The following is a 27,881-nucleotide window of genomic DNA, read 5'->3' as shown; positions in this document are numbered from 1 at the left end:
TCCTTTTTTTGTCATTGCCTGAAGTTTAGAATGCAACCATCAGAAATGGAAAAATAATATCATTATCATATGTAAATAATGCGATATATGGTAGCGAAAAAAAAAAAATTCATACATAATTGTATTCAAATCACGCTGTGCAGAAAACGGTCAAGCTAACCAGTTACTTTTTTTTTGCGTTGTATTGTACACTAAATTGCGATCATTTTGATATATAATACATTGTAAAACAATTAACACCGGAAAAATATTATCACAAAATGATGTACGAATTCGTAACGCGCGGACGCAAAAAAATATTCAAAATTCAACCGTAATTCTAAATAATGTTCTAGAGACTTCCAATTTGTTTCAAAATTAAGACAAATGATTGAATATTACGATACTGTAAGAGTTTTAGATTAGAATTGCAGATTTCGACCATTTCGGACGAGTTAAATTTGACCGAATGTCGAAATTTTAATATATATATTTTTTCATATGCACATATTTCGAAGATGGAAAAAGCTACAACCTTCAATTATTTTTTATTGTATTCTTCATGAATTTGCGCACATTTTGATATATGAAACTCTATAAAAAGGCTAATATGAAAAGGAGCAAATATTAGGATAATGCCATGTACGTATTTCGAGAGACTTGCGGCCGCGAATCGGCGCGCGGAGTGAAGGTGAAATATATTTTTCATTCAATTCACCATAAATCACAATATTGTTTTAGAGACTTCAAATTTGTTTCAAAAATGAAGAAACATGACGGAATATTACTAGGCCGTAAGAGTTTTAGCTTACAATTGCGTTTTTCAACTATTTCGGTAGAGTCAAATTTGAGACCGAACGTGGTTTTTTTTCTATTTATCGTGATTTATATGCAAATATTTCGAAAAAGAGAAAAGCTACAACCTTCAATCATTTTTAGTTGTATTCTACATGAAATTGCGCACATTTTCATATATAAAACTTTATGAAACAGCTAATTTTAAATGGTGCAAACATTTCGACAATCGCACAAAAAAATTCTGATTTTTTCGGAAGAGTTACCGCGCGAACGTAATTTTTTTTTTTTTTCATAAATTCACCATAAATCAAAATATTGTGCTAGAGACTTCCAAGTCGTTGCAAAATGAAGGTAAATGATTGAATATTACTAGAATATAAGAGTTTTAGCTTACAATTGCGTTTTTCGACCATTTCGGTAGAGTCAAAGCTGACCGAAAAGTTGAAATTTTTGCACTTAACGTTATTTATATGAAAATATTTCAAAACTGATAAAAGCTACAACCATGGGTGTCTTTTGTTGTATTGTGCATGAAATTGCGCACATTCCATATATAAAACTTTATGTAACGGCAATTTTAAAAGGGAAAAAGGGTGCAAACATTAGGACAATCGCACGAAAAAATTTATCGGAAGAGTTATCGCACGAACGTAGGAAAAAAGAAAAAGTTTTTTCATAAATTCACCATAAAACGAAATATTGTGCTAGAGACGTCCAATTTGTTGCAAAATGAAGGCAAATGATTGAATATTACTATAATATAAGAATTTTAGCTTACAATTGCGTTTCTCGACCATTTCTGTAGAGTCAAAGTTGACCGAAGGTTGAAATTTTTTGCACTTATCGTTATTTATATGAAATATTTCAAAATTGATAAAAGATACAATCATGAGTATTTTTTAGTTGTATTGTGCATGAAATTGCGCACATTTTCATATATAATACTTCATGTAAAGGATAATTTAAAATGGTGCAATAATTATGTCAAAGTGACGAAATAATTTCCGAGATGTGTCACTGATACTTTTTAGTGCGATAAGAAAGAAATTCGCGCTTGCGCGCCTGCGTAGCGATTGTAAACAAAACAACGCCTTGATCCGTGAACTCCCAGCATCCCCCAAGGCGCGTGATACAAAAGTTTTCGGCTGGTAGGCCTATAAGTATTTTTCCGCGAATTTTTAAAAAACTTTTTTGAGCCGACGTATGATACGTCCAATCGGCTACGGGAAGACATTTTGACTGACGTTTAATACGTCCAATCGGCGGTAAGACGTAAGTGGGTCAATGGCTTATTGATGATAGTGTTTGAAGGATTACCCTTGTTATGGAAAAAATGTTTTTCAGTTAGTGTATTATTGTTTTAAAGTTTGTATAGGGAAACATGGCATGCACACGCGCACACACACACACACGCACACACTTATATCAAAAGTATTTGTGGCACTACTAACTACCTGTTTCTGATTCAAGTACAGATATATTTGGAAAGCCCAGTGCTTGTGTAGAAATGTGACTGTGCTGTCATTTAACTATTTTAAAGTCAGCTCAGTATTATGGTAATCTACAGCTTCATATGGTGTTGAAATTTTCTTTCTTTTGACAGGTTCAAGAGAATTTGAAGGAGAAGAAAGGTGAAATTGAGAAATTGGAAAGTAAACTTCGAAGAGTAGAAGAAGACATCACCCTGACTAAGAGTGAAATTCTGAATGAGGTTTGTTTTAAAAAATGCTTATTAAAGATATTTCACAACGGTAATTAAAGTGCTGTATGCAGTGAATTTTGGTATATTTCACATATTTGTTTTGCAATAATAGCCAGAAATATTTATAAATGTATTGAAGTGAGTCACCTAAGAGATAACCTCTCATTGTTCATATACGAAACAAACCCTCGGTCTTAACATTAGGATAAATACTCAGCGCCAGCTGGAAACCGGTAAAGTTTAAAATAATTGTGTACGCAAGGGACTATTGGCATCTGTGCTTGGTCACAAGACATGTGGAGCCACCCACATACCCCTCTTTAACTCGTGACCCCGTTAGTTATTTTCTTAGCACCTTTAAGAGAGGACGTGCTTTGCCTCCGTCCTTTTAAAGCTGGTTTAGTTTGCCCCCTGTTGTTTTGAATTTGTTGTTTGGAATTCCCGGGCATGTGAACATGAAGCCTTCTCATGCTTCGAGACTTCCTGGATATCACAAGAAGCAGATAAACGCGTAGGTGCAGAAACTTAAGGTACAGTTAATTCGTTGCCTGTGCTTTGGAATATCACATATTCATATGGATTGCCTGTAAATCCAAAACTTGGATGTATCAGGATGTGCTTTGGGAAGTAATTATGATTAATTGTGTTCCTTTACCTGCGGGGAGAGGTGTGCATCGCCATCTTGTTTTCGTTCCAGATACGTGGGTAGAGATGATGCAGGTGTGCAGTTGGCGTTAGGCTCATCAGGAGAACCAACCCAAGAAGGACAGTTGGTTTGATGTATAAGGTTGTGCTGCCATCCAGGGTCCCACGTGATGGATGTCCCTTTTATCCTGATATGCACTGAATGGCGGTCGGATGTGTCGCCATCTTTAAAGAAGCAGATAGTGCAACACGGAAGCCTTTAATGTCAGGTTGCTATGCCTATGAGAATAACAACAACAGCCTTGCACTTCTGGTAGGGTGCTGGCTTCGCATTCGAGATGCTCAGTGACGTCATAAACATGGCGACGGCCATGACGTCACTTCACAGCTGCGGCCTACTCGGAGACATGCTTCCATTTTCACTTCGAGGTAGTACAAGAGTAATTTACAACTAAGCTTTCGGGTTTGGAGATTTTTAATGCACGTTGTTGTTGAGAGAAATTACAAGCATTAGGAGATATAACGGTCACATAATGGAAAAGAGACAAGTCTTTCCTCTGTATCCTTCCGCATAGGCGTCAACAAGCTTAGGTGACTGGCTTTGGCGCCAGTGCGTTCTCCTGCCAATCCTGGAAGAATAGGGACTTCGTAGCTGATCCTCAAGCCAAGAGGAGAAGTTTCTTCTCCATCTTCGAGCCAGGTCTGTTACATCCCTATTATATGAAAGCACAAGAAGTAGTTGTAATTGTTGAACAAGTGAATGATGGAAGTTTAGTCTAGTGTGACTGTGAAAAGTTGGAGAAGGCTAGAATCAGGGACTTCGTACTGATCCTCGTGCCAAGAGGAGAAGAATAATTTCTTCTTCATCTTCGAGCCAGGACTGTCACATCCTTGTAAAGTAGAAATGCCACAGTAGGTTGGGTCTCTTGATCTTGGCTGCAAAAGTACCATCAACAGCATCACGCTTCCATCAAGCGTGATGACATCATAGCCAAACCTGCTTGCAAAATGGCGGTAGTCATGACATCACAGCCTACTGCTGCCAACCTCTCGTTGTCTTCGGTGGCATCATTATATTATGCTTTCATTTCGGGAGCACACACTTATGGAGAAATATGAATTGTTCATACACGAAACAAACCTTCGGTCTTAACATTAGGATTTACTAGCGCCAAGCTGGAAACCGGTAGAATTAAAATTACACTTGTGAGATCCAGGGACTAATGGCATCTATACCAGGTCACGGGGCATGTATACCCAGAATGCCCACGGCTACCTGTGACCCCATCAGTTATTTCCTACCGCCTTTAAGATAAGACGTGTTACTGTCTATCTCATGTTTAAAGACCGGTTTTTCCAGTTTGCCCGTTCTTTATCCATTTCATTTTTTATTTTTCATTCCTTTTCTTTCTCCAAGTGTGATCAGTGTGTGGTAAGAGTGTATACGTGGTATGATGGAGAATTTTGCCTTCAACATCGGGAATCGTTCTACCGTTTTCTTTTCGTAACGAGGAGGACAAAGGAAAATTGCCCAGGAGTCAGTGGGCTTTCCATGTTCTAGGTTCCTAACTTCGGTGTCGACGGATCCTCATCCAACGTGTAGTAGGTGCAGGGAAAACGTATGTACGGTTACTAATCCGTGTTCTGTTTGTCGCGGTTGGTCGGTGGAACAGTGGAAGAAGTTCTATGGGAAAAGCCAATACAAAAGGAAGGGGGTGACGCCATCTTTGGATGACCAAACCTTACCGGCTTCTTTTGTATCGGTAATAAACCAGGCTGCTCCATATGTTTCTCCACCTGCTTTTGAATTGTCTCATACCCCTTCGGTTTCTCCTAGCGGTTCTGTATCGGAAACGTCAGGAGGGGCCTTGGGTAATTTTATGAATAATTTGCACTCTCCTTTTGTTCCCAGCAAGTAGAGGGGGGAGATACGCCATCTTTGTTCCAGGCTCCTGCTACTCAAGCGCATAGGTTAGATGGTACGTGGTCAGCGCTAGGCCTACCAGGCGTACCAACCTTGGATGGTCTGCTTGCGCATTATATGACGTCACGGTTCCAGCAGCAGGGTCCGGCAGCGCTGAATGTTCTCATCCCCCGGGCTTGCAATTTATGGGAATTAATGCCGCGGCTTCACCATCCCACTCAGTATTTACAGCGATGCAGAACGTGGGAGGTAGTTGGCAGCAAACGTGCGGTTGCCAGCAGAAACCTCTCAGTCTCTCCCTACGAGAGGGATGACGTCACAACATACGTCACACTCTGATATGGCAGGCGTGATGACGTCACAGACCGATTCTTGGCCTTTTCGCTGCACCCAGACGCTAATACGCCTTATGACCCGTCAATGCAAACTGTAATGCAGAAATTACAGGATATAGAGAAGAGAATGAATAAGAGAGACAAAAAGAAAAAGTGTGATTCGCCTTCTTCGTCTTCTTCCTCTAGTTCGGCGTCTTCGCTAAGTCCGATAACGTCACGGCGAGCGCCAGTCAAGCGTTGGAGGAGGATTCGGGAGTTCCTGGCGGATCCTCGGGCTAAGAGGAGAAGAATCAATTCTTCCTCTTCTTCGGACCAAGACTGTCATTCCAAGTCAGCAAGAAGGTCGGAAAATCAGTGGTATTAAGCACAAGGTTGGCAGACGAAGCCGTTCGCAAGAATCCGAACAAGCGAGAGAGGTGACGGCCGGCGAGCTAGCGGCCGAGGCGGAGTTGCCAGTCGCGGATCGCAAAAAACTGCGACACCTCTGGTAAAATCGACGTTGGCGGCGAAAGGTGCAGCAGAGGATGGAATGCAGGTCCCAGTTTCACCCGTAAGGGCCGTTCAAAATACGTACGAAGGAAGATAAGGCTCCTATTAAAAGTACGAAAAATAGAGAGTTGGCAACCTCGGCGGATACGTTCGTGGAAGGCAGTGTCCGTCTGGATAGAAGGTCGAGGCCAGGGCTCGCCGACGCTCGAAAACGATGCAATGTGCTAATAGAGACGAACTTATCTCTGTCTTAAGGGAGCCTTCATCTTGGAGATCTAGACGAGATTCTTCGCTCTAGATACCGTGAGCAGAGAAAGAGTGAGCGTTCTCGTTCCCCCTGCTGACTATCCGGGATCGAGCCAACAGCGGCCAGCAAAGATCAAAGAGACGCGGCGTAGGGGCAGGCGGGCGGCCCGTGAAATTCCGGGCCGTCTGTCAGAAGATAGAGGCGAGACAACATCCCTTGTGACGGAGAGTGGTACACTAGAGCCGGAGGAAGGAGAAAACCAAGAGTTTTTCTGGCCTGTATGCAGAGGTTATTGATTTGATTCGTCAATTCAATAGCCTTTCGGAGAAGACAGAAACACCGGCCAGTATGCTTCCTCCTGGAATTGACATGGCCGGTTTGGACTAAATAAAGAGGGATACCAAGGTGGGTGCGTATGAATTGCCTTGTTCGAGTCATGCGGAATCGGTCTTGCAACACGTAAACGCAAAGATTGCAGGGAGGGATAATTCCTTAAGATCTAATAGATCATTTAAATTTATTCCCCCTCCAATGATAAAGCAAAGGAAATATTATACGACACCAAAGGTCCCTTTGCTGTCTAGACAAATGAACCCTAATGTTGGTAAGGTTAAGGCCTGGATTAAACCTTGGATCAGGTTAAAATGGAGTGCCCTTCGATGACGTACCAAGAGGCCTGCTACGTTAGAAGCAACAGCTTCTTCTGTCTTTCAGGCTGCTTACCTTGGTATTAGACCTTTGGTCAACAGCAGTGGCGAAAATCGCATCCTCGGAAGCAACAAGGAAAGTAGTGGATGAACCATTGTTCATTAGATTACTACAGTCAGGTTCCCAGGCGATTGCGTACCTGACAAACGTAAGTTGGCCAATATCCTCGCAGAATGAGGAGAGATGCAGCATTGGCTAGACTAAGCCGCAATGTGGATTTGGATTCCCTGTTAGCAATGAGGAATGGGGATATCTTGGAATCGCAACTGCTGTTGCCAGAGGTCATACTAGAAGAGGCGATAGATAGAAGAAGGATGGACACTAACGATAGGTTGGTGCAACAGGCAGTTAGGAAAACTTCTAACAGTCAAACTACTCCTTTGGAGGGAAGACAACAGCAGATGTCTCAAAAGAAGACAGTGAGACATAGCATCCCTAATAGAGTCACAAGACCCTCTTCCCCAAAGAGGATAACTCATCGGCCCTTTCACAATAGAACAAACAGAGGAAGGGGCAATAGGGGAAGAGGGAGAGGCTCAAGAAGATAGGATGGGCGCCTCCCATCACTCGGCCACACCAGTGGGGGGTTGCCTGGCAAATCACTGGAAGGTGTGGCAGGAACTAGGGGCAGAGCAGTGGGTGGTGGATGTTCTCAGGATCGGGTATTTGATTCCGTTCGAGGTAACCCCGCCCCTGACAGATCAACCATTACCCCGACGTCACTTATGCCCACAAATCTCAGAAGGCCACTATTCTGCAGGACGAAGTGAAGAAGATGATGGAAAAAGGAGCTGTGCAACAAGTATGCAGTCCGACAAAAGGCTTCTACAGCAGGATTTTCCTGGTACCCAAAGCCAACGGGGAGTGGAGGACAGTAATAGACCTGTCAACGCTGAATCTGTTTATAAGGAAAACCAGTTTCAAGATGGAAACTCCGAAAACGGTTCTACAAGCAGTCAGAATCAGAGACTTTATGCTGACAGTCGATCTAAAGGACGCATACTTTCAGATACCAGTCCATCAGTCTTCAAGGAAATTTCTCCGCTTCAGTCTTGCAGGGAAAGCTTTCAAATTCAAAGTCCTGTGCTTCGGATTGACAACGTCTCCTCAAGTTTTTACAAGAGTGTTCACCCTCGTGTCAGCGTGGGCGCATGCTCAGGGGATCAGGCTAATAAGATATCTGGACGATTGGCGGCGGTGATAGCAAAGTCCAGGGAGAAAATTACTCCAGGGACAGGGCGGGGGCCCCTCCCTGCAGCTTTGGTCACAGCCTAGGTAATTGTTGGTGGGGGAACTCAGCAGAAGTCGCAGTTTTGATCCAGTCAACGTTTGGAAGATCTGGGTAATGGTGGATAGACACATAACACAAGCCCAAAGTATTCCCGACAGACCAAAGAGTAGAGAAATGCAAACAAGTGGTGGATGCCTTTCTGGGAAAGCAGACACAGCAGCAAGACAGTGGCAGGTGGTGCTGGGAATCCTAACCTCCCTGGAGAAGCTAGTACCACAAGGAAGGCTACACCTTCGGTCCCTACAAGGAAGGATGAAGGAGTTTTGGTCACCAACAGTAGATCACCCGTACGAGCAAATTCCTTGTCGGCAGAAGTGAGGAAAGACTTGCTGTGGTGGGTGAACGACGACAATCTGACAGTGGGTGTCCCCCTTCAACAATCCTCCCCAGACCTCTTGCTGTTCTCGGATGCGTCACTAGAAGGCTGGGGAGCCCATATGGAGGAGTTGATGGTGTCAGCAAAATGGAGTTGCAGGGACAGAGAACTCCATATAAACGTGCTGGAGTTGAAAGCAGCTTTTCTGGCTCTACAAGAATTCAGGGAGAGAGTAAAGGGACACTCAGTAGTATTGATGTCAGACAAACACCACAGTAGTAGCTTATATAAACAAGCAAGGAGGCCTAGTTTCTCGGCAGTTACATGTGATGACAGTTCAACTTCACCAGTGGGCTATAGAGAACCTGGTAGACATCAAGGCCAGGTATATTCCGGGAAAAACGAAACATAGTAGCCGACAAGTTGAGCCGCAGGGATCAGATTCTGGGAACGGAGTGGTCCCTACACCAACAGGTAGTGGACAGGATGCTCATGTTGTGGGAAGGACCGATCATAGACCTATTCGCAACCAGGTACAACTAAAAGTTGGAAGTGTATTGTTCAGTAGTCCCGGACGCAGAGCAGTAGCAGAAGATGCGCTACAACACCCCTGGGACAATCTGGACGTGTACGCATTTTCCTCCATTTTGTCTAATCCGTCAGGTTCTGAACAGGGTAATTCGGTCTCAGAACCTCAAGATGACCCTGGTAGCCCCGTTATGGCCGAAAGCAGAGTGGTTTCCAGACCTACTGGAACTCCTAGTAGATGTGCCAAGAGAGTTACCTCCATGGAGCAACCTTCTGTGTCAGCCTCAAACGGTTGAGGAAAGGTACCACCAGTCGGTGAAGTCCCTATCGCTTCACCGGGTGGAGACTGTCAAGTATCTCCTCCGAGAGCGAGGGTTTTCGCAGAAAGCAGCAACTCAGATGGCAGGTAATATCAGAAAATCATCTGCGACAGTATACCAAGGAAGAAAGTGGTCAGCATACTGTGATTGGTGTCGTAGAGGGAACGTGTCTCCACTCGGTACCACTATTCAGCAGTTAGCGGACTTTCTGATATATCTCAGAACAGAAAAACATATGTCTGTATCTGCAGTGAAGGGGTGGGGTAAGGGCGGCTCTAGCCTCAGTCTTACGAATGAAAGGAGTGGACATATCGTCTTCATGGGAGTTGTTGGCCATGCTGATGAGGAGCTTTGAACAGTCATGCCCACCAAGGAGCTAAAAGCCCCAGATTGGGATCTGACCAAGGTACTGAGTAGTCTGACAAAACCCCCCTACGAACCACTAAGGCAGTCCACGGATAGGAGCCTGACCCTGAAGACAGTCTTCTTATTGGCCCTGGCTTCAACAAAAAAAAGGGTGGGGGAGCTACATGGCCTCTCATATCTCATAAAGCACTCGAGGAGGTTGGAGATCAATGGTATGTGAGTTTGTCCCAGAATTCGTGGCCAAGACCCAAAATCCAACAATAGTAGACGGCAGATTCGACTCCTTTACCATACCTTCCTTGGCAGACTTTGTAGACAACGACCAAAGCTGAAATGCTCCTGTGCCCCCGTCAGGGCACTAAGGAGTACTTAAAGAGAACAAGGCACCTCAGGCCGGGGTGCAGAGTTGTTCGTAAGTACAGGACGGAACAAGAAGGAAGTGTCCAAGAATACAATATCATTTTGGCTAAGGGAGACGATCAGAGATGCTTATACGGCAGAAGACAGAGGGTCAGATAGCCAGGTGGGAGCTAGAGCTCATGACATCAGGGGTGTGAGTGCTTCCCTGGCATTTAAGAAGAACATGTCTGTGGATAAAATTCTGAAAGCTGTGTGTGGAAGCGCCAAACAACTTTCACTTCATTTTATTTGAAAGATGTGCCCATAGATCCTTGGACACCTTTTCCTTGGGTCCAGTGGTGGCGGCCCAACAAGTGATATAGTTCATCCAGTGACCCTGGCGGTCAGTTTGCGTCTAGTCTAAGATGAAGGTATGAAAGTAGAATGAATGGGATGACTGGTCTTTTTTCTTTACTACTTTCTTCCTACTCCTTTAACTACGGGCAATGTGAAGGAGAGTACCGTCATGTGCTGGAACGGACTAGATGCAGGTGGAGATGTCAGCCATACTGTGAAGCTATCTTAGCTGATGATATACTTTTCAGTAGCAACACACCCCTCTGGATAATAGGGAAAAGAGGGGTGAAGGTGGATCCAGTTGCAAGGGACAAGAGTAAACAGTAGAATGGTATCTACACCCAGTGGGAGAAAACCAATAGATCCGCTTATATCTTTGGTCCTAGGTTCATTGTCCATTCTCTTAGAATTTCCCTATATATTCGGAAATGGATAAGGTGGCAAACTCCCAGTCAGTTGTAGAGACTTACCTCCCTCCAATAGTAAGTCTATCCTAATGTTAAGACCGAAGGTTTGTTTCGTGTATGAACAAATACCAAATTTGTAACTAATTTGTATTTTTCATAACTAACAAACCTGAGGTCTTAACAGTTAAAGGCCCACCTCGAACCACCCCTCTAGCAGTCTAAACTGGGTTAGAAATATAACTGATGGGTCACAGGTAGCCGTGGGCATTCTGGGTATACATGCCCGTGACCTGGTATAGATGCCATTAGTCCCTGGATCTCACAAGTGTAATTTTAATTCTACCGGTTTCCAGCTTGGCGCTAGTAAATCCTAATGTTAAGACCTCAGGTTTGTTAGTTATGAAAAATACAAATTAGTTACAAATTTGGTATTTTTCTCGTGGGATAAGCGGCTGTGCCGTTGTGTGCTCCAGTTATGTTTGGAATAAGAAAGCTTAAGCAGTACTTTAGCAGTCAACTTTAGACGGTTGCCATTTAGGTTGTCAGCAGTCCAGTGGTGGACTAGGCTGTAATAGCCATGTTGGCTGTAGAGCTGTAATGGCCGTAGATCCATGACGTCACAGCCTACTGCTTCTCGATCTACTTTGCTGCCTCCGGAACCAAATACGCTTTCTGACTCATTGGTACACACAGTAATGAAGAAATTACAAGATCTAGAGGTGAAAATTGGTAAGACAAAAAGAAAAGGCGTGATTCGTCGTTGTCTTCGTCTTCTTCCTATAGCTGGTGTCATCGCTATGTTCGATGACGTCACTGCGTGTACCAGTCAAGCGCTGGAGGATACGGGATTTCGTGACTGATCCTCGGGACACGAGGAGAAGAGTAAATTCTTCTTCATCTTCGAGCCAGGGCTGTCACATCCCAATCAGCAAGAGAGTCAAGAAGTCAGTGGCTAGTAAGCTCAAAGCAAGCGGACGAAGCCGTTTACAAGAATCCGAACGAGCGAAAGCGTCGACGGTCGCTGGGCTAGCAACCGACGCAGAGTTGCCAGTGGAGACTACAAAGAGTCTAAGAGAGACTACAATGCCGTTGGTGAACTTGATACATACGCCGTTGCTTTTACAAACTTTTTCCATGGACTCTAGATGTCAGAGTAATGCAATATGATAAAATTGCTCTCATATTTGTGTATAGGATTGCAAATAGATACGTTCTCAAATCCTACTGACTATTCGAGATCGAGCCATCAGTGGCCATTAAAGATCAAAGATGCTGCAGCCTTATGGTCGGACGGCCATGACGCACCCGGACGTTTTTCAGAGGATAGGAGTGAGTTAACGTCTCCTTGGGCTGAACACAGTATGTTAGAACCGGAGGAAGGCGAAAACCAAGAGTTTCTGGCTTCGTATGCAGAGGTGATTGATTTGATTTGTCAATTCAATAACCTTTCGGGGAGCACGGAGACACCTGCCAGTATGCTTCCCCCAGGGATTGACATGGTGTTTGGATTGAAAAAGGATATGAAGGTGTATGAATTACCTTGTTCAAGTCACGTGGAGTCCGTTTTACAACATGTAAATGCACGGATTGCTGGAAGGCTATGGATTCCTCTTAGTTAATCGTATACAGCCTGAATGGTGGGAATTAGCATACTTTAGGTTGACCCCACAAAACTTCAAAACTTTACAGGCAGGGTTGGCAGTTTAAACCATGGTTTAAACCAGTTGATAAAAAACCATGGTTTTTTTTGTTTTATGGTTTTTTTGGTTTTATGGTTTTTTTGTTTTTTTTATTTTTTTGGTCTTCATGTTCCCTTTATAACTTTTATTTTAGGTAATATTTATTTTTGGCAATTTTTGGTGTTTTTATCAGTTACTTGGATTTTCAAATAAAATTGGCAATGTTAATGTTTACTTGTTTAGCCTACTAAAACATTCTGAATTGTAACTATCTTACAGTATATATATGTTACCGTGCCATAATATAATATTTGATGGAACTGAACATATTCATACAATTGGTAAACCTCAGGTAATTAGGTTAAAAGAAATTTGTAAATTATTTTATATCTTTAATAAAAAAGGGGGGTTGGTTATATAAAAAGAAACAATCATGTTAATCATAGCTTCAGAGAGAGAGAAATTATTCATTTCAAATTGAAATAGACATTCAAATAAAAGAAAAATTTTCAAAAATAAGCACCATTTGGTGTTAACTACAAATGTTAGCACAGGTATATATGAAGAAAAAAATCAGTTATTCACATCTAGTTCAAGTACCTAGGTCAAATACATATAGGGCCACAGAATTGTGTGATTATCATTAAAATTGCTTTAGTTGTTTTATACTGGGTAGCACACAAATGAAATAAACCCATATAAAAACCATATCTAGTAGCACCAAAAAATGAAAAAACCATAATAAAATATATTTCATGGTTTAAACCCAAAAACCATGGTTTAAACCTTGGTTTTAAAAAAAAAAAACCATTGGTTTTTGCCAACCTTGTTTACAGGTAAGAAGTACTCCCAGGTTTTATATACTTATTGGTATAATATGGTTTGTTCCTATAAGAATATTGACCGAACGCTTCGACTCTTACACAAGTAGTTAAAATTAATCGAAAGCTTGGTTCCTTAGAAGTAAAGTACTGTAGAACCATTCTTCTTAATGAAACCATATGGAAACTTGAGTCGAAAGGAGGAGGTGAACTTCTTTCTTTCGCCACTTAAGGTAGCCAAAGGTAGCCAAAGATGCTATAGCCAGGCAAATTGAGTCATACTTTTTAGCCTAACAAGTGGTTAAATTCGTAGCCTATTCCAGCCAGTCCGAGTTTACTGCTACTGTCTTAGTTAATCTGAGTAGTAGTTCTTAGCTTAGACTGTCCGAACTAACTGGTTTGGGTATGCATGTGCTGGCTTGAACTAGCTAATGGTTGCGGTTTAGTTTTCGAACCTGCATTTACTATCTTAGATTAGTCTGAGTGGTACAATTCTTAGTTAGCTTAGCCTAACTCATAGGTTAGATGGTTCCGACATACATGTCGTACATGTCAACTTAGCCTAACAGTGGGTTGATGACTTAGCATGGTCTGGCTGCTTGAACATGCCTTTACTATCTTAGTTTGGGCGAATTAGTAACGTTATAAGTATAGCCGAGCATAGACTAGTGTCTAGGCTACCCATTCGAAACACTTTTACCACCTCAGCCTAGAAGGTTGTGGTTGTAGCCTAGCATGCATAGCCCAAACTTTCTTGAACGACTTTACCCTAACCTATGTCATTTAGTTTCTAGTTTAAGCTAGTCTATACTAGCCTAGCCTAGTTAAGAGTACATCTCTGATGGACTTAACCTACCCTAAGGAGTTAGCCTAGCCTAATTGGAAGAGTTAACATAGCCTAACCTAACCAAGCCAGGGTCAACCTGGTCTTGCCAACTTAAAATAAGTTAGTCAATTCTTAATTGACTATACCTACTTAGACTAGTCCAAGTGGTTGTTGGCTAGATTAACCTAAAATCTGCAAATGGGTCTCTTTCATCCGGCTCTAGTGTCTATATTGAAGTCATGAACCTATCAGAGGGTTCGAGCTTCAGTTGGCTGAAGCAAGGCATTAGAACCTCATCATATATGGAAGGGGAAGGTGGTGAGTTTCCCATTCTTCAAGGGTGAGGTGGGGTGAAGTGACGTTGGGTACAATTCTGGGCTAGGTTACTCGAGAATAGCACCATGGTGGTTCTGGCAATATAGGATTTCCCTTTGGAAGGTAGCATATTGAACATTTGCCTGTATATTGTAACAGATCACCGCATAGGGTGTTTCATGGTTGGGAAGTAACATTTCTTGTGAAAAAATGAGCCATGTCCTGTTAACAGATTAATTCCTTGGACAGGAGGATAATTAGGACATGTCTGAATAGAATATAATATCATAGGACATTCTCCTGGGTTTTCCTATGATATCGTCCATATAATTGGAAAAGTTAAGTGTATCTTAGTTTTACAAAAACACTGAGCTGATTAATAGCTCTCCTAGGGCTGGCCTGAAGGATTGGATATTTTTTATGTGACTAGGAACCAATTGGTCACCTAGCAACGTGACCTGCAGCTTATTGTGGGATCCGAACCGCACTATATCGATAAATTAATTTCTATCACCAGAAATAAGTTTCTCTTATTCCGCGTTGGCCGAGCTGGGAGTTGGACCTCGGACCACCGGTTTGGCAGATGAGTGCACAAACCACTCGTCCAGAGAGGAACTCGTATAATGGAAAAACCATGTAAGAGCTGTCTCAGGGGTTTCATCCTTCGAGGAGCCTGAGGATTCCATTTGGGATACTGGGAACAACCTGGAGGTTACGCAAACTCTAGGTTCTACCTGTTCCTCCATGTCCCGAATGGAAGAATGGGTTCAGTAATTAAGGAGGACCCAAGATGAATGACTGATAAAGTTTATCGTAGCACAATCATCGCTACCAGGTTTGTGTGGGGAAGAGGCATCACCGATAGGTAGAATTAATATCTCAAGGTCTGGAGGTTGCCCAGTATCCCTTTTCAAACTAATAGTTTTAAGACTTTGGGTGTTGAGTGTCACCTCGGATGTAACATGACTCCAAAGGTCTTTAGCTCACATATACAGAATGACTCTTTAGCTGTGACTGCCTGTATAGAGGAGGCTTCTGTCCATTAAAGGCATTTGGTCAGTAGACACTGATCTGGTGGAGAGGTTGTCAGAACAGAGGGAAGTCTCTCTGTAATTACATGTATGGTAATGTACACTGGACTGGTGATTGGCCATGTGAATATCACTTCACACTGAGTAATCTTCAGATGAATTAGGAGCAGTGAACTGGCTGGGGCACATAAGAACTCCAATCTGATAAGTGAAAACATACTCTGTATCAGAGTAGACTTGGATGGATTACCACCCGGCACTTACATCAGTCACGTTACAGGAAACTGACCCTGGATGGTGGTCTTCCTCTGACCTTGGTAGAGTGGGAGTACTCAATAACCAGTTTTTTGACGTAGACTCAGGAGTAGTTAGGAACATCAGTTCCAATTTGTCCTGGAATCCAGGATAATGAGTCAATGCAGCACAGGTCACGATGACAGATACATTTCTTAGTCATGCTCAGTACGGTGTGAGTATGTGTGAGAGACCTTCAGGAGGGCCAGCTTTGACTTGTCAAAGTACTCTGTGGTTATAGAAAGAACTACGTCACCTAGAACATAAAGGTGGTAGACGTAAAGGAACAGGCCAAACAGGCGACCGGTCAAGCCTACTCCTTGTTGTCAAGTTGTACCAATGAGGTTATACAGGAGAGGTCATCAGAGGAATATGGGCCTTCTGGCAATTAAGAGCATATCTGTTTAAATGATCGTGACGGTTGGTCTGACTGTATCGAAGCTCAAAATTGAGCCATGTTAAGAAGGTGTGTGTCTGTTCGTTGAAATTTAAGAGTGGGTTCATTGTTATGACAAACCACTTTCAATTTCCTGTATATAAATAAGGTTGACCAGAGGTCCTTGGACAATTTCCTTGGGTCCTTTAGTGGCTGCTCAACAAATGGTGTAACTCATCCAGTACCCCTGGCGGGTCAGTTGGTATCTTGTCTAAGATGATGGTATGAATGTGAAATGGAGGAGTTAACTGGCCTCTTTCCTTTTTAATTTCTCTCTCCTTCTTTACTTCGGGCAGCAAGAAGTGAGTACCATTATAAGCTAGAACGGACAAGTTACAGGTGAGTGAAGTAGCCATACTGTTAGGGTTAGTATCAGTAAGATACCTATCAGTAGCAGGTCATTCCTCTCTTTAGCAAGGGGGAGAGGAATTATAGCAAACCTACATGAGGGGATGAATTGATTTGTTAGAAGAACAGATCTTCTTATCTTCCTCAGACGCAATGAACTATGACATTGTGTAGAACCCAGAAGTCTGACTCTATGATATTCATATGTCTTAGATTCTGAAATACTGGTCAGTTGTTTCGTAGAATTCTGGTATTCAGAAAACTGATCAAAGGTGCAAACTCCCAGTTGGTTAATAGTACTTACCTCCCACCAAGAGTAATTCTATTCTAATGTTAAGACTGAAGGTTTGTTTTGTATATGAACAAATGACCAATTTTTAAACCAATTTGTATTTTTCATAACTTACAAACCTGAGGTCTTAACATACAAAGGCCCACCTCTAACCACCCCTCTATCAACTAACCTGGGTTGGAAGAATAACTAACGGGGTCACGATTTAAAGTGGGGTATGTGGGGGGGCTCCTCATGTCTCGTGACCAAGCACAGATGCTAATAGTCCCTTGCGTACACAATTATTTTAAACTTTACTGGTTTCCAGCTGGCACTGAGCATTTATCCTAATGTTAAGACCTCAAGTTTGTAAGTTATGAAAAATACAAATTGGTTAAAAATTTGTCATTTTTCTGATTTAACAATGGTAGGATCTCCATGTTTTCCATTTCTTCATCATAAACCCAGAAATTTTAGAAAATAAAATTGGTGGAATAAGAGAAAAAGCTTATTTGTTATGATTGAATACAGGTATAAATATCATGGTGATACAGTAACATTAGTTACTTCACCAGTTGGTACGTAACCCATCCCTCGGCTACTCCGTACATATGGTAACTAATTATTCGATTCTCGGTCCACTACTTTTGACCAGATATACAGTCATTAATAAATGTGTATTTAAATAAATGTATTTATTATATATATGCAATAATAAATTTTTTAGTAAAAATTAATTATACTTGGATTCATGTAGATTCAAGCTCAGTGAGTAGTAAAATGTTTTAGATATGAAATGTTGATGAGGACCATGTCTATGATGAGAGGTAAAAGGTATGAGATTGAAGATAATCCAGGAAACTGTCAAAACTGTGATTGGTCATGGGTGTCAAACCAGAGCTAATTATAGTTTGTTGGTTCTGAGCGAACATCCATGGTATATTATTTTGCTTAAGACAAGTGTAGGTAGGTAGTTTATATCTACATTTTGAGGTAGGCTATACATCTCATGTTTTTAGTTTCTCCTATCATCAGTTTTTGTAAATTGATGTTAGCAGAAATGATCTGAAGTGCCAAAGCAGTTTTGTATGCCTGGTAAGTCTCCCTCTTTGATATCACTCTTACTCTGAGACAGGGTCCTTTAATTTAATTTTTATTTAATTTTTGACAACTATCTTCTAATTAATTGCTGTAAGTAAGTAGTATGCCTTTTTTTCAGGAAAAAGAAATGCAGCAGGAAAATGAACGTCTTCACCAACAGATAATTGAAGCTCGGAAAGGCCAGAAATCATCATTGTATCAAAAGCAGTATTGTGTAGACCAGGCTAAGGAAGAGTAAGTTTTTTATTAAAGGGTACAGTAATTCTTTGGCTCATTGCTGTTGCATAAGGGTAAAGGCATTGGTGTTCTTATATGCTAGGCATATTGTGTGAAATGTCTATGTGTATTTTTGACACTTCTGAAAGAGTTATTTCTTGTGAGATTTTAAAACCACATTCTGGTTATCAACTTCAAATTTCTTAATCACAGAGTATTTGCATTTGAAGCAAGATGGTACAGGTGAGTTGTGTTGTTCATTGACCTTTTATTACTTATAGTGAGGCCGAAATACTTGGTTAAGATAAAAATCAATTGTGAGGCTTAAATACTCAGTTATGATAAAGGTCTATTGCAGAAGAACTTTTTAAAATTGTAAATGAAGAGCATAACATACCCTGGTATGGCAGATAAACTCACTCACTTGTCAAACTGTATCTTAACCTCAGGCCCTGTTGAACAGACAGTTGCACTCAACACTTCCAGGTTTTTTTTTTTTTTTTTCCACAATCAGTTGCACTTTTTGTTATCAATGAGTTTTGTTGTGCTTGATTAGGCTCATAAGAACAAACAATATTGATTGTAAATACCCTTAATCTAGCCGCAATTAATACTGACACTCCACTTTGTTTCAAGGTGATTTCTCATTACTCTGACTTTTGTGAAGTCAGTTGTGCTTCTGTGCTTTTTAGGACTGATGCTTCCTGTGCATTGAGCTGTATCATTCATTCACACATTAATTTAAGTGAATTAAGTTGTTGCAGTTTCTAATTTTGATATTGCTATCCAGACTTTCACGGCAGCATAAGTTTAAAAATTTGTGGTAGCGCTCTATTGTTTTGGTGTAGGTAACTGACTTATAGCAGTGTTGGAGGAAGTTGCATTGTGATCTCATTGAGAAAATGCCTACAACAAGTACTGCTAGTGAATTTCAGGCCAGCAGAGGCTGGTTTGACAAATTCAGAAAACAAATGTTCATACATAATGTGGCTACTTCAGGGACTAAGGACATGTTTGCAAGTGGAATTATGTAAAAAAAATTTGTGGAGAATTATCATCCCAACAGAGAAGTTGTAATCCGTGTCTCCAACATGTTTGATGACAAGCCATGTTTAACTATAGGCAAATTTTAAAGAAATGCTAGAAACAAATGTCTGGACAGTTTTGTTGTGCAATATGGGTCCAGTAACTCAAACTGGTCCTAGTGCCAGTAAAAAATGAAGTGGGGCAGTGACCTCAGATAGTGCAGGTAAAAAATGAAGAGAAGTAACCCCAGATAGATCCTTAACCCTCTTACGCCGACAGGACGTATTTTACGTCGACATTTTTTGTCTCCCGTGTGCCGACTGGACGTATTTTACGTCTACTTACAAAAGTTTTTTTTTAAATTCGCGGAAAAATACTTATAGGCCTACCAGCCTAAAACTTTTGAATCACGCGCCTTGGAGGATGCTGGGAGTTCACGGATCAAGGTGTTGTTTTGTTTACAATCGTTACGCAGGCGCGCAAGCGCGAATTTCTTTCTTGCCGCACTAAAAAGTATCTGTGACACATCTCGGAAATTATTTCGTCACTTTGACATAATTTTTTTACCATTGTAAATTAGCCGTTACATGGAGTATTATATATGAAAATGTGCGCATGTTTATGTAGAATACAACAATAAAATACTCATGATCGTAGCTTTTATCAGTTTTGAGATATTTTCATATAAATAACGATAATTGCCAAAATTTCAACCTTCGGTCAACTTTGACTCTACCGAAATGGTTGAAAAACGCAATTGTAAGCTAAAACGCTTATATTCTAGTAATATTCAAGCATTTACCTTCATTTTGCAACAAATTGGAAGTCTCTAGCACAATATTTCGATTTATGGTGAATTTATGAAAAAAATAACATTTTCTTTACGTCCGCGCGGTAACTTCCGAAAAAATCATACGTACGATAGTGGTAATGTTTGCACCATTTTAAATTAGCCGTTACATAAAGTTTTATATATGAAAATGTGCGCAATTTCATGTAGAATACAACAAAAAATAATTGAAGGTTGTAGCTTTTCTCATTTTTGAAATATTTGCGTATAAATCACGATAAATAGAAAAAAAAACCACGTTCGGTCAACTTTGACTCTACCGAAATGGTCAAAAAATGCAATTGTAAGCTAAAACTCTTACAGTCTAGTAATATTCAGTCATTTGTCTTCATCTTGAAACAAATTCGAAGTCTCTAGCAAAATATTTAGATTTATGGTGAATTTAAAAAAAAATCTTTCCTTCCCTCCGCACGTGGATTCTCCGCCACAAATCTCCCAAATACGTACGTCCCATTCTCGGAATATTTGCTCCGTTTCATATTAGGCATTTCATAGAGTTTTATATATGAAAATGTGCGCAATTTCATGTAGAATAAAACTAAAAATATTTGAAGATTGTAGCTTTTCTTATTTCCGAAATAATTGCATATAAAAAATATATATATAAAAAAATTCGACATTCGGTCAACTTTAACTTGTCAGATATGGTCGAAAACTGCAATTGTAAGCTAATACTATTACAGTATAGTAATATTCAATCATTTGTCTTCATTTTGAAAGAAATTGGAAGTCTCTAGGACAATATTTAGATATATGGTGAATTTTTGAAAAAAATATTTGTTAACGTCCGCGCGTTACGAATTCATGCATTATTTTGTGATAATATTTTCTCTGTGTTGCTTTTATCGTTTTACAATGTGTTATATACCAAAATGATCGCAATTTAGTGTACATTACAACGAAAAAAAGTAACTTGTTACCTTTAACCATTTTGCGCAAAGCGCGATTTGAATACAATTATATATGAAATTTCGTTTTTGCGCTATCATATATCGCATTATTTATATATGCTAATGATAATTTTTTTCATTTCTGATGGTTGCATACTAAACTTCAGGCAATGACAAAAAAAGGAGCCAAAAATGAACTCTTAATCTTGAAAACTAAGCGCGCTGTGATTTTTTGAAAAAAATATTTTTTCCGCTTCCGCGCTCACTCCGAAACCCCTCCAGCACACGGGAGACAATTTTTTATTTACCGCTGCGGCGTAAGAGGGTTAATACCCGAAGTCCTGGAGGGAGATTCCCCTTCCAAACAATAACCTCTCCTCCTCCCTCTCCCCTCCTCTCTGTCTTCCAGACGCTAACAAGTGTTTTCCATAAAGGTAAGAGTGATGTTAAATGTTCATTTATTCATTTCATTAGTCATTTATATATATTTCTCATTGTTTTCTGTATGTAAAACTTTATTCCCTGTAAAATGTATTTTTTGTCAATATTTTTGGGTCTCTTAAACACATTAATTGTATTTATATTATTCCTTATGGTAATTATTGTTTCGGATTTTGTGGGAGGTTCTGGAACGGATTATGTACGAAAACCGAGGTTCCACTGTACTTGGTAAGTTACTTATATAAATAAGACATTTTTATGATAAAATAAAATTATATACTTACCAAGTAATTACATGATTGGAGCCCTCCCTCCTTCCCTTTCATGAACTAGAGCATGAAAGACTTGGGCTCCCGAGCCATGTTGTACCTTTTCTTCCCTGAAAGTGGGCGGGGTATGTTACCTACACCAAAACAATATGGAGGAGTGATAATGGTAGTTACATTTGACAACGTCTTTGGAGGTTGCATGAAAGAGAGAGAGAGAGAGCGTAATTGGTGGGTGGATAGTTAGTGTATGGACTGCTTTTGGTGGTGGTTGGGTCTGTGCAGGGATTTTGGTCGCCGGGATGGGCGGTAGGCAGTCTATGATGAGAGTATGTGATGGTCAGTCATGGTCAGCAACAGTCTTTAGAAGATAGTATTGAAGGTCAGTTTTGTTGTTTTTCTGGAATTGTTATTTGAGTTGTATGTTTGAAGGTTGTTGTGCTGGTGCTTGAAGGTGGTTGTGCTTTTGTAGTTGGAAGGTTGTTGAGCTTGTGAGTTTCTGTTGGGTTGTGTGAAGGTTGTTGTAGTTGTGTTGTCTGAATTGTTGTAGGTGTGAGTTGTGATTTCTTGATGGTGTTGTGGGATGGTTGTGTATTGACTTGTTGTTTTGGTGTTGTGGTGTTTGTACAGTGATTTGTGGTTGTATTTTTGAGTTGTTGTATGGTTGGGATACTCGTTGTTTGTTTTGTGTTGTGATATATGGCGGTTGTTGTGTCTCGACGACCTTATACAGCGGGCGGCACAGCTTCTTGCCCTGAAGTCAGTCATTGATGGTGAGTATGAGAGTGTGAAATTTCTGTATCTATCTATCGGTGAACCAATTGTCCTGTCGCATAAAGTAACATAGAGGGGAAAGTGTGGCTGAGGATCTTTTTGAGAGTCGGTATTATTAACATAACTGTGAGGAGTTTTGTTGTTAGCTTTGATTCTGCCACAACAGTTGTGAGCTAATGCGAATGTTTAAACTGCCCTGAAAGTTAGGAACTATTAGCAATGTAATTACTTGGGGAGTGTATAATATACAAAACCTTATTTTATTATAAAAATATCATGTTTTTATTGCTCCCTTAATGCCTTTTGCTGCTGTGTAACTTGAAGTACTTGCATTTTCTTTTTTCAGTATTTTCATTATTCATGTAATTCCTTTAGATTAATATGTATTTCTTCCTTGAATCATGATTATCTACAAGAATGATCTTTGTGTAGGATTGAAATGTTGGTCAAGTATGTACAATATTACTTAACTATGAGGTCAGAGAGGATGTGTGTCTTACAAAATGAAGTCTATTTGTGATTAATGGAGTTGTGTAAAAGCAGGTTACATTGTAAAATTATTAGATGTATCATCCTGTTTACTGTAGCTACCTATTTTACTGTTGTTAGTTGTATGTTTTTACCTTTTTCTTTTCTCTGTTACAGATTAGAGGCTACTAAAGCGCATGGAAAAGAGAGGATGATTTTGGGAGCGGAATTTCTTGTTAAAGTTTGCAATCGCACTCTTGAAGATTTAGATTTTAAGACATCTGCTACAGGACAGTTTAAGGAAAATGTAACAAAGTGTTGTAAAGAATTACTGGTGAATACAAAAAATTTGGTGAATGTGGGGAACTTAATGACTAATAAGTGTGAGAAATAAGGATACATCAAATATGAACATTGCATCATTCTTTTATTACAGCAAATTTTACAGAAGAGTAAGTAAAAAGGGGAAATGGACGGACATGAAGTGCAAGGGCAAAAGAAGTAGTGCAGTAAATCAGAAAGAGATTCCTAATTTTGCACTAAAAGGATGGAAAATCAGCAATGAGTACAGAATTGTAAAAGGAATGGATGATGAAATCTCCCAAGGAGCTAATGAAGGCATTTAGATTTGGACTTGGGACCAAGTAGTAATTGTTCTTTCACTTTAGTAATCCATAAATGTAGAAAAACAACACACAAAATAAATTTGTAGCTATTACCAATAGGCTTTCCCAGGTGTTAATACACCTGTTTAATGCCGCATGACTGGTTGCACTTTAAGAGATGTTTAATTTTTGCAGTTAAATGACATTCCTTAAGATTTTCTGAGGCATCCATTAGGTTCCAGTTGCATTAATTTTTGTTTATATATGTTACATTTGGGGTCTTTTCCCCTAGCTATCCAATAACTATAAGAAGAAATATGACATTTTTGGGAACTTTAGTCATTCATAATGATAACGAACTAAGGTATTCTAGGTTTCCAGGTACCTAATGTTTTGCTCTTGTGAGGCTAAATTGGAGTTTTCACTTTTCCTGTACAGTAGATGAAGAGTTCCATATGATTTGTAAGCTCTCCCTGTCTCTATTTTGCCATCCCTAGAAATATATGATGTTCCATACTTCTGCAAAATGCTCAGATTTTGTCCCCATAAGTTTTATAATGTGAATTTCATTTCATGTAAGAATAGTTTTCTTTATTGAAACTTTTCCACTAATGATCTTTATTTTAATGGCTTTATTTCACAAAAAATAAAGTCTAAAAATACAGGTATTGGATGAAACATTTCAATAAAAATGTTTTATCCAGTTGCCATTTTTCAGTTTAATTTTCAGAATATGTACAGTATTGATCTCTGCTTTTGTTAGATTGTACATGTGTTACCCTTTTCTCTCCCTCTCTCGCTCTCTTCATTTCAGCTGAGCTGTACATTTTTAAGTGTCCTACTTGTCATTAAAGGAATTGGGGTTTTGTCTTGTTTTGCTTTTGATATTTCTCCATTTTTCAGGTTTGTTTGATGATATTTGATATAATGTTCCTTGCAGTGACGCTTTGTTTTGCTGTTTCAGCATTATATGTGAATTCATTGAACTTGATAGATTAGGCTTTTGTTTACCAGCACTGACTTTTTCCAGCAGTCAGTAGCCATATTTGAATTGTGTAAGTAATATTTTTTTTTTTTTTTTTTTTTTTTTAGAAGATAGGTCATACAATCCTGTGGAGAAAGTTTCATGCTCAAAGCTATTCCATATTGCTTTAAGCCCTCACAAGATCAAGTAAAACTTCACATTTGATTTTTCAAGTTTTTACAACCTTTGCATAGGTGCTCACTTTTAATTCTCAGAAGAGTTTTTGCTACTTATTTCTAAGAGTCTTCTTGAAGTCTGTCCTGAAAATATTTCGTTTTACAAAATGTATATATAAAATGTGCTTGTTTATTCAAAATATGGTGTCTTTGCATAAGTTTCTTTAAAGTATGCTTGTTTCTTTTCAGTAAGTTTCATGTACTGTATTATAGACTTCTTTTCAGTCTTTGAGTGTAGTAGATTCTCCTAATAACAGACTGAAGGTTTTGCATAGGTACTTTTAGAAAATGCCTTGAGTACAATGTTTTGGGTTTAGCTTCAGGTATGGTTTTTCACATTCCAGCTCCATTAATTTCGGTTAAAAACATTAGATTGGTCTGTACGTATATGTGTAAAACACATTTTAAGGGAAAGGAACAAGATAATTTAAAAATTCAATCTTGTTTTTACCCTTTCTCTTTTGATTGTGTGAATGTGATCTGGGTGCTCATAGTAGTCGGTGTCTATCTTTCTGTCCGTAAGCGTGATGTATGTTAATATTCAATTTAACTGCTTTTTTGTGTTTACCCCTAGTTTACTTTCCTGCCTTTGTTCATATCATGGAGGTGTATTTATATATTTTTTATTTCAGTTTTCATTTTAATTTCTTGTATAAAATAGTGAAAGTGTGCAAAATGAAGTTTTGTAATGAAGCATAAGAAAAACACAACCAACTAATTATAACAGGAAAATCACAGTAGATGGAGAACATAATTGGCTACCACGAAGGGTGCTTTGGAAAAAAGCATTTACTAAGTAAAATATATTGTGCTTTTAAGACCCTGTTGTTTCTCCCTCTAGCACTGAGCTAATGAACTGTCAGTTGTTTCCCATTCATTGAGATGAGCATACTTAAGAATATTAATATTAAGTTATTCTGATAACAGACAATTGAACTAGAAAAGTTAGGTAATGGTCTGTTATTGTGGGAGTCTGCTAACAAGAGCATGCTTTGAATTGCTTATGATGAATGTGTAGTATACGTAGTCTATTCATATGCCCTTCTCAGATTTTAGTTTTAATTTTTTTTTTTTTTAGTACATTTGGTAAAGGATACAAATAAAATTTTTTAAGCTTTGTATTAATGGGAGTCAAGTGTTAAATTTTGTATATAGGATGAAATTTTCATAAATATATTTTATTAATGTATGAATGGTTTGAATAAAAGATTTGAATATTTTTCACAATGTTTTTTATTTTTTTCAAGTTATCCAGCTTGAGTTGCCAAAAGCACCATGTATTGTAGTGTCAGCATACTCGATGTCAGTTCACAGTAAATTGATGGCGGTGATATTTATGCATAAGTAAAATTCTTTGAATAATACAGGAATGAAATACTGCATAGGATAATATAAAGCAGGGATATATTGTGTGATGCCTTGTCTGTATATTCTTGAGTTCTTGAACGATGTAATGATCAGTAAACAGTTGGCCCCACGTATGGAGAAAATTGGGTGAGTTAAGCTAATCAAGGAACTTGTAAAATGATAATGGCTATTGGGCAAGTTAAGCTAATCAAGGAACTTGTAAAATGATAATGGCTCTAGAAATTTGAAATGAATCCTCAAAATAAAATGGCCACCCAGCAATTGTTTAAAGGTGGAGGTTGCAAAGAATCCCCAGTTAAGGTACAAAACTAGGCTAACTCACTAAATTTGTGTACTGAAAATGTGAGAAAAAGTGTTTGAAATACTTCGGATGCAATGTGGACGTTTGATGTGTTCAAATTAGGTGTGAAGGAGCTAACTTGTACTCGGCACAATCATTAAGACTTGAGTGGACACAATAATTGACAGAACTGGTTTTAAATGTATTATTGGTAGATATAGCTTAGGGGAAAAAAGGAAGATTAAGAAGCAGTATCCGGATTTTGCCAAAGCCGTGGACAAGATGTAAAACAGTTTAGATACCCCAGAGACGTCGTTAGTCAAAGAGTGAAGCAGAAACCATGATTTTATCTTGGTGGGTGGTATATAAGAAAAGGATTGTATTGCTATATCAAGTGTAGCATGCATAACGACCTATTGCTGCAAGTGAATTTAACAGTGATTGATGGAAAGAACAGCTGGTCAAAAGAATTAAAATATGAAGGTGAAAAATAATGTCAAAGTCTAGAAAGTTTTGGCAAACATGAAGTGGAGTGGTTTTTGGAAACTGCTTAAAGAAGTACAAATGAGCACACCATTTGTGGGTGACACAGGGATGTATATAGAAGAGACATGGTTGTGGAATAAAACCATAAAGGCAGTCGAGCGCCTCATTGGTGTGATTGGTATGTTCTTGACCTACCACCTTGAGAGATGTGCATCTGGTGATGGAAGTTCACTCGACATGGTTGAGAAGTCATAAAGCCGTTGGCCCCATTGCTGAATAACCACTGGTTCTATGCAACGTAAAAACACCATACAAACAAACAAAGGGAATCAAAGAAATGGACAGCCTTCCAGCTTTGACAGGGAAGAAGATAGGAATGTATACTGGGATGAGATGTGAGAAGTTGAAAGGCAGATAGCAAGGGCAAAGAATAGGAGTGTCAAGAAGAAAATTCCCGACACAAGAGGAAATTCTATTAAGCATGCCATGGCTAAGTGGTTGAGGTAAGTTATGAAAAGGTCAAAATAAAGGGGGATGAAAATGGAGACATTTAAGTTGAAAATATGGTGACACAACAGAGGAGGGATTTAAAAAAAAATTGGAGTGAGGTTCTTTTTCACCAACAGAACTGAAACAGGAACATTTAACTTGAATGAGCCCTTACATTCTCACAATTTAAAATACCTGATTAAAACTGGAGTGTATTAAATACAGATGCGTTGTTAACTGCTTCTTGAGTGAATTTAAGGGCAATGCAACCAAAGAAGAATTATTGTGAAAATTTCTATCCTGTCCCATCATCCAAAGAATACGGTCTATTACGTGATATGAGAATTAGGACTTGTGTATATACTCTTGAGCTACCATAGGATGGGTTTGACAGAACCATTACTCGCTATACTCCATAATTTGATTACCGCGTCATGCCTTAAACCAACCTTGGGCAAATTAAGTTATTTCAGTGTCAGCTAGATTCTGAAAAAAGAGCATATGATCGCTCGAAGTGCCTAATTCGTCGTAATAAGCATCTGCCCTTACGGGTATTGTACTAACTGATTGATCAGTCACTGAAATGTTGCATAGTCATTGGCCTTATCCGTAAGGAGTAGTAAACACCAGTATCCTTTGAACCTATGGG

General features: G+C 39.5%; 1 protein-coding gene across 1 annotated transcript in view; it reads left to right on the top strand.

The window, feature by feature from the left end:
• Nucleotides 1-25,816, top strand: part of LOC135225158 (kinetochore protein NDC80 homolog) — a 137,259-nt gene extending 111,443 nt beyond the window's left edge. Inside the window, exons 10-12 of the mRNA XM_064264392.1 lie at nucleotides 2,381-2,488; nucleotides 17,992-18,107; nucleotides 22,982-25,816. Coding sequence (XP_064120462.1) covers nucleotides 2,381-2,488; nucleotides 17,992-18,107; nucleotides 22,982-23,198 — 441 coding nt within the window. The 3' untranslated portion in view covers nucleotides 23,199-25,816. The remainder of the gene's footprint in view (nucleotides 1-2,380; nucleotides 2,489-17,991; nucleotides 18,108-22,981) is intronic.
• Nucleotides 25,817-27,881: the final 2,065 nt, after the last annotated feature.

The sequence above is a fragment of the Macrobrachium nipponense genome, chromosome 13, assembly GCF_015104395.2.
Source record: "Macrobrachium nipponense isolate FS-2020 chromosome 13, ASM1510439v2, whole genome shotgun sequence".
NCBI lineage: Eukaryota > Metazoa > Arthropoda > Malacostraca > Decapoda > Palaemonidae > Macrobrachium > Macrobrachium nipponense.
This window is presented reverse-complemented; position numbering and strand designations above follow the sequence as displayed.